At 39.1% G+C, this 7943-nt stretch overlaps 1 protein-coding gene across 2 annotated transcripts in view; it reads left to right on the top strand.

The window, feature by feature from the left end:
- The first annotated feature begins 261 nt into the window (after positions 1–261).
- The window catches only part of EDRF1 (erythroid differentiation regulatory factor 1), a 45977-nt gene continuing 38295 nt past the window's right edge, over positions 262–7943 (top strand). For both annotated transcript variants that reach the window (XM_011930196.1, XM_011930195.1), the window contains exons 1-6: positions 262–662; positions 1960–2168; positions 3813–3879; positions 4545–4670; positions 6072–6196; positions 6434–6590. In XM_011930196.1, coding sequence (XP_011785586.1) covers positions 555–662; positions 1960–2168; positions 3813–3879; positions 4545–4670; positions 6072–6196; positions 6434–6590 — 792 coding nt within the window. In that variant the 5' untranslated portion in view covers positions 262–554. The remainder of the gene's footprint in view (positions 663–1959; positions 2169–3812; positions 3880–4544; positions 4671–6071; positions 6197–6433; positions 6591–7943) is intronic.

Raw genomic sequence — 7943 nt, 5'->3', positions numbered from 1 at the left:
AGTCTTGAGATGGTTGGCTCGCTTTTCCAGTCCGGGCCCTCGGGGTGCCCGCGTGAAAAGAGGTGATACTGAAGCCTGGGGAAGAAGTGCGAAGCCCTCACTAATTCACGTAACCGGAGCCAACGGTAGCGCAGACGGCTGCACGTCGCCTCCCACGCGGAGACCACCGGGCAAGCTCACACCACCCCCAGAACTGTTTGCCAACAAAGACGTGCAGGGGGCGGAGCCTGAGCGTCAGATACCGCGAGCGGCGTGCAGAGGGCGGAATCTAGGAGTCAGATACCGCGAGAAGCAGTCTCAGGAAGAGGTTCGGACAAGCGCAGGCGCACTACAATTCCCGCCCTCGCCGCGAAGGCGGCACCCGCAGCGGGAGGCGGGGCCGGGCCTATGGGACAAAGATCGCGAGATTTAATGGCGAGTCACAGCTACTTCTTCCTGGCAGAGACCGGAAGTGCGGTCCGCTGAGCGTCTCCGGCGCTTGCCCTGTTTTGGGCCCGGGTGGCTGTTGCTGCTGCTGTGCTTCCCCTTCGTCTCGCCTGACCTGGATTGAAGTGATGGGGGATCCCAAGGATGCCGGAGCCGAGGGTCCGCCGGCCGGAGCCGCCGCTCGAGGAGGGCTCAGCCTCCTGTCCCAGGGAGAATCCGAGGAACCCTCTGCACAGGTGAGTCCTCCCTGGAGTGGCACCTGCCAGGGATGCGGAGCGGAGGATCCGCTCCACCGGGGAGGGATGCCACGGTTCCCGGCAGATTCTGGAGGCTTCTCCATGTTTACCTGACACCCCCAAAACAGGGAGTGGAAGTCCGTGTTCCTTTCGGCAGGTATTCGTATTAAAAGCAGTCCTGGTAGCCGACAGGTGAGTTAGATACGATCTCTGCTCTCAAGGAGCGTTCTTGTAAATATGTCGTTCCAAAACGTGGCACAGTCGTGCAAAGCAGGAGGGAAGAAACGGTGCCAGGCAGTGACTCGCCGAAAATGAGACCGAACTAATTCACAAAAGGTGTAAAATGTTTGCCAGGCAGAAAAGGGACTGCGTGAAAGGTTAGAGTATTGAACCCAGACACTGAACTTGCTTTGGGAGTGTGCAAGTGCAGGTTGTGAGGAACGAACCCCCAATGCCTTGCTGTGAAGTTAGAGACTCAGGAGTATTTGAACCATGCATACATGCATGAACCGAGGCATCAATTACTAAATATTTGCATTAAATCAAAAAAAGGCCCAAATATTCTACCACACTACTTTATGAATGATGTGTTATTAAAATTAAAATACATCTTTGGCCCGGCGCGGTGGCTCACGCCTGTAATCTCAGCACTTTGGGAGGCCGAGGCGGGTGGATCACCTGAGGTCGGGGAGTTGGAGATCAGCCTGGCCAACATGGCAAAACCCCGTCTCTACTAAAAATACAAAAATTAGCCAGGCATGGTAGTGCATGCTTGTAATTCCAGCTACTAGGGAGGCTGAGGCAGGAGAATTGCTTAAAGCCCGGAAACCGAGGTTGCAGTGAGCCATGATTGCTCCACTGCACTCCAGCCTGGGCGACAAAGCGAGACTACGTCTCAAAAATTAAAAAAAAAAAAAAAGAATTAAAATACATCTTTGATACTGAAAATAGGCTTTATTGAAGTTTGCATTTAGTTAACATGTTACCATTGAGTCTCCTTGGTTTCTGCTTCTCCACATTGTATGAATAAATTTTAAAAGGTAGAGTAGGTGGTCCATTTTCTAGCTGATAACCATGACCATCATACTCCTTGACTCATCTTTTTTCTTTGAAGTTGGTATAAAAGAACTAAATAAATGTTAGCATTTATGCTCAAATTTATTAAGTACTGTTAGTAACAAGTGGCATACATTCCTTGTGAAGCCTGGTGTGACAAGTTCTTGTTTTTTTTTTTATGAAGGTGAGATTTTTCGTTCCTAGTAATTTTCATTAAAGTTTCACCCAATGTGTTAATTAGGGATCAGCTTTATTTCTTGGAGGCAATGAAGTGAAGAGCCGAGCTGTGGTGAAATACTCTTCTGCCCCTCTTCGAACAGCATTTGCACGCCTTGAAGAGAAAACAGACTTGAAACTCCCACCTGCCAACTGGTTACGAGAGAGTGCCAAACTAGGGCCGGCAGGAACTACCATTCTTGGCAACAGCAAGAAAAGCAAGCCATTTTCAAGGTAAATATTAATCAGTGGCATTTTTACCTGCCCCTCCACCCTCACTTGAAACTCTTATTTGCTTTTAAATTCAGTTTGTAATGCCCATTAACTTGTCGAGATTTCTCTTTAGAGAAAGATCACATTTGATTTTCAAAGGCTTTTTATTCTAATAATAGATGATGTTACGATATGAAGATGTACATACAATATCAATTGCATATGCTTCTTTCAAGTCTGCATCACGTTATTAGCAAAGATGAGTTTTGACCGCCAAAGTTCAATCAGCCCTTTTATTTTAGCCAATTTGCATACCTTTTGAATATATGAATACAAAGGATCAGCTTGGTGCATGAGGAGGAAAACCTTGAACATTGCTTCATCTTTCCTGTGGAGTTTTTCATTAAATGGTGGCAGGTTGATCTGGAAAAGCCAGATTTAAAAACCCAGCATGTTGGGTGACCTACACCTTGACTTTGGCACCAGAAATTCTGCTGATGGTATTTAAAGTTGAGAGAGTAGCCTGAGGTCCTATAGAGAAAAATGTACTAATGTCCTTTTTGTAGGCCATTTAATGTGTGAGGTTCTCTTTTCTTCTTCCCCCTTCTCAGCCACTCAATCTAAAATATTTCCATGTAACTTGTAGTAAGGGGCACAAATGCACTAATACTTTATGAGCTGGTAGTTTGGAAATTATCCTAAAGCCTCAGAAAATAAAAGTTGTATTTGCAAAAATACTGTGTGTGTGTAGCATCATTTATAGGAGCAAAAAGTTGGGAATATCCCAAATACCATTTTTTAAAAGAATGGCTTAATGGTGATTTGTCAACATAAATGTTGCGAGGAAATCTGAATAATTATATTAACTCTATACAAATGCTGTGCCAAGTATTTTATATGCTTATCTCATTTAATTCTCACAACAACTCTTTGAGATAGGCACTTAATTATTTTGCACCTGAGAAAATGGAAGCTGAGAAGGGCGAAATAATTTGACTCAAGCATACAGTAAATCACAAAGCATGCTTTGCCATTAGGCAGTCCTTGGTAAGTGTCCTCACTCTGCCGTTTAGTAATTGGAACATGGCGATGTTGGGTGCCTTTCAGGCTTGTCGACTATAGATGTGCCTCAGGTGGTACGTGGCATCAGTTGGCTGCTCAATTAACAGTTTTTTTCCATTTCCTTTTGTGGCTGAATTGGCGTCGGGTGCATTTTTTTCATGTATATTTTTTAAAAGAGGTATTGTATATCACTAGAAACACAATCTCAGAAAGTAAAATCCTGATACATGTTTCTGTTTTTATCTCTCCACCTAAAAAGAATAAAGTTTTGAACTATTTTCCCTTGGAGACTTTGGGTTTTGTGATTACAGAAATAAAATAATTGTTTTTATTCAAAATATTTCCTACTGGATGCTTCTAATGATTATTACCATGTCTTATCAAATCTAAGATGCCATTGACTTTCAGACACAGCGTGATTTTAGTGCCACTAAGAAGAAAAAACTTGCCAGCTGTGATGGTGATACACATCCTGGTTTCAGAGTTGTTAAAATGTGGGAAATGTGTATCCTAGAAGCAATGAACTACAGTATTGTTATTAAACTCTACTTGCATGATTATGAGCATGACCTTATAACCAGTGTCCTTTTTTCTCTTTGGTAGCTTTGGCATGGCATATGACTTTATTGATTCAGTGGGAAATGATGTGGATGTTGTCTCTGACTCTGAAGTAAGTGTTATTTTGTCGCCTAAAATAATTTTGGGGGTGTTTTGTGATAGGTGTTTTACATCATGCCATGTTTTGCATGATATAAATTTACAAGTCTTGAGAAATTAGTGATGAAATAAGGTAAAACGTATCTGATTACCGAATATCTTTTTTGTTATTAAAGTATCATTGTTTACCACATTTTTATTTAAAGAGGAAGGAATAATCCCCAAACACTGGCAGTGGTAATAATACTGATGGTTATATTTTAATGATAGTAATTGAAACTGATTATAGTGTTTGGGATTATTCTGTATATGTTACCAATTGAGTTACAGATGATATTTCTAGTAAAATCTATTGATCGTTATTGACTTTGATCTGATATGCTAGAAGCCTGGGTCAGCATAACAGTGTGACGTATCCACCCTTAACTTTAAGAAATCCTATCATGTAAAAATAAATGTTTGACTGTCACTGACATAGTGTGACTCATAAAGTCTACATGATTCTGGTTTGAACACTCCATCCTCTGTGTGTTTGAGTGTAGCTCTTTGTTTAAAGTTCTGTTTGTATAACCTTAAGGAAATAAGGTTTATTTATGCTAAATAAAGCTAAAATTTAAAAGATTCCAAATCACACTGAAACAATCTTTCTCAACTATTTTTTTCTCTTAATTTTTTAAGAACATAAAAAAACTCCTGAAAATTCCCTACAGCAAGTCGCACGTGAGCATGGCAGTACACCGCATAGGAAGGACCCTCTTACTAGATGAGCTAGATATTCAAGAACTCTTTATGAGATCATCTCAGGTAATGCTTTTGTGAAAAAATCCAGCAAAACAATAACAGCTTAAGAGCACTAGAAATATGATTTTGTTTCAGAGAATGGCCAAAGTGAAAATGTAGTTGAGTACTTCAACAATCGAGAAATTGAAAGTTTCGCTGAAGATAGAAAAGCTTGAATGAAGAAAGAAGAAGAGAATGAGAATGGTGAAGAAAATTATTTTATTGATTCCAACAGCCAGATTCTTTCTTACAAGAAAAAAGATGAAGCCAATGAAGAAAGTTGTGAAAAATCTGTGAAATTTAAGGGACTAGTTTAATATTTTTAAAAATCCTTTAATGTCTCCCTTAAACAGATTCTCATGAAACATGGCTACTGGAAAATGTGAAAAATATTAGAAGCTGTTCCTCTGAATAAATACAGTGCCCATAATAACGTTTCAGTCAGCGATGGACTGCATGTAATGGTGGTCCCATAAGCTTATAATATACTGTATTTTTACTGTATTTGCAATGTTTAGATACACAAATACTTACCGCTGTGTTACCATTGCCTTTGATATTCAGTACAGTCACATGTACAGATTAGCAGCCTGGGAACAATAGGCTATACCATATGACCTAGGTACGGAGTAGGCCGTACCATCCAGGCTTCTGTAAGTAACACTCTGTGATGTTCACACCAGGACAAAATGACCTAATGACGTGTTGCTCAGAATATATCCCCATTGTTAAATGACACGTGGCTGTAGTTACTAGAATTAATTGATGCTCTTTAGCTTAGATTCTCAAATTGTACGTTGGTAAGGACTGTTTTTCCCACATGCTGAGAATGGATACTTTTGAAAAACATAACATTGTTGCAGTTTCTCAAGGATTGCCCTCCATATCTGTACTTTTCTTGGGCTGGCAAGAAATAGTTCATGGTCAGTCTTTAAAGAATATGCTTACAGTGCTTTGATAAAGAAAATTAAGTTATGGTGATTTAAAGGAGATTTAAAATAAGTGTTGTTTTCCTTTGAAAAGACCACAGTTTAGTTCATCATGTGAGTATGAGCCTAGGCACTGGGATGTGACAGTGAACAAATCACAGGCCTTGCTCCTTAGCAGTTCATTGTTTGGGGTTATAAACACACAGATCATTTCAATATAGTGTGCAAAGTGGGACCTACTCCAGCTGCTAAAGAACATGTTATAGAGAAGACTCGCCTCTCCCAGCCTGTTAGGAGAGGAGGAAGATGGGTTTCCTTTAGGAAACAAACAAAAGAAATGTAGTATGCATTGACCCAGAAAGATAAGATTTTAATGAATTTGTGTTTATGAAACCATATTCAAAAAATAAAAGGAGTCTTTTCTGTCAGATGGTACTAAGGAACATTTTTTCGACTATGTGTGTTGTATTAATAATATGTATCTCATGTTATCCAGACTGGTGACTGGACGTGGTTGAAAGAGTTTTATCAAAGACTAATTGATCAGAAGTGGCAGAGGAAGAAAAAGAGCAAGGAGCACTGGTATCAAAAGGCAATTCTTTCCAAGTTCTTATATTACAGGTACTCAGCTACTTATTTCTCTAAAGAGAAGAAGGGAATTCTGATCTAAAATTTAGTTTGAAGCTTATACAAGTAATAATTTAAGTTTGGCCCCTATGATACTGTTAACATTTGTTTCATATTTCTTTTTTACGAGATGTTTGCTTAATTACAGATTGTAGTTTTTATAAACGGGTAGACTGTTGCATAAAGTTAACTTTAGTAACAGTGATCCTTTTTTATTTCTGGTTTGGCCAGTATCAATGGTGATGGAGCTGCTCAGCCTGTCTCATCTACCGCAGAACAGCCGGAATCGTCCAGTTCAGATCAGACAAATGATTCGGAAGGGGCTTCATGGCCCGCTCCCTTCGAAATGCCTTCTTCAGTTTCTGAAGATCCCAGTGCTTCCAGTCAGGTTAGTACTTAAATGCTAATTCTAGAAACTCCCTTAGAAAGACAAAACCTTTTTTAACATCTTGTTAAAAAAAAAAGAACAGGAATAAGAAATATTCTGTCAGCTTATGTAATGAAGGAAAAAAGACTTCTGTCAGTTTATGGAGTGGGAGAAACACTTTTTAGTTTTTCACAATAGAATTTACAAGAGCTATTATAAGTGGGTAGATCAGACTTTTTTATTAAATCAAAATATAATAGTTTACTGATATGTTTATTAATACTGATTATCTCCCTAAAGTGGTGAGTGTTATATAGAGATATAGTATATTTTTAACTTTAGATATGTAGGAAATGCCTATAAAATATAGAGATTCAGAGGCCTGTTTGTAATTTAAGTTCTAATCTTTTTCATAACTTCTAGTCAGATTGTTAGGCCTAAAATATCCCTTTAAGATTTTCCGGATAAAATTCCTGAAACTTAGTCCATATTCATGTTACAAAACTTTTAGAAAAGAGAATGGACTGGGTTGTCCTTTTTATCTCTTACATCCTTGTTTCTTCTTATTGCTTGTTTATTTTTGTGCTTATTGTATCTATCAAAGAATAAAATAAGGCTATAGATGTAAATTGTGGCATGTCTATTTTCAGGAAAATAGATGGATAAATGGATAATAAGATCTGTAACTTGATAAATTACATCTTCCCTCTTGCTGTGTGTTCCCACATATTGAGCACTATTCAACCAGATTGTTTCAATCTTCACAAATTACAGGGAGCAAATACATTTAACTCGATTTTAGTTTCAGTAGGTTTAAAATAGAGAAAGCATTCCATTAAACTCCATAATGAATTCGAATTTTTTTCAAAAGTGAGAAAAATGTAAGGAAAAGGAAGGAAGTAATTAATATGCAAGTCACATAGTGGTAACAACCAAGAAATAGAGATGTTCTGTGATTCAGAAGGGAGAAAAGACTACATAATACAAATATTACCCTCCTGTTACCCATCTCACGCATCTCCCAGTGTTATTCTGCCTTTACCTTGTTTAGAAATTACTGTGAAAACTTTGGGAGACTTGGGAATCTGTAGACTTATGTGTGGAGGAAGCAAACTGGCATTTATTGAATAGCTCTTATGCCATGTACTTTGATATGTATGTTTGTACAAGTTTTTTTTTTCATTCTTGGAGCTGCATATTGTACAAATAGGTAAACTAAAGCTCATCAAAAGATGTTTCACATGGTCATACAGCTGGCGAAACTCTCAGGCTAGGGCATAAACGATCTTTCTGCCTGCAGAGGCCTTTTCCTCCAGCAGTACCCCATTGTGTCTGTGTACTCCACACACAGTTAGCAAGGCCCTACTAGCAGTC

Source organism: Colobus angolensis, unplaced genomic scaffold (genome assembly GCF_000951035.1).
Source record: "Colobus angolensis palliatus isolate OR3802 unplaced genomic scaffold, Cang.pa_1.0 Scaffold85, whole genome shotgun sequence".
Lineage (NCBI taxonomy): Eukaryota > Metazoa > Chordata > Mammalia > Primates > Cercopithecidae > Colobus > Colobus angolensis.
This window is presented reverse-complemented; position numbering and strand designations above follow the sequence as displayed.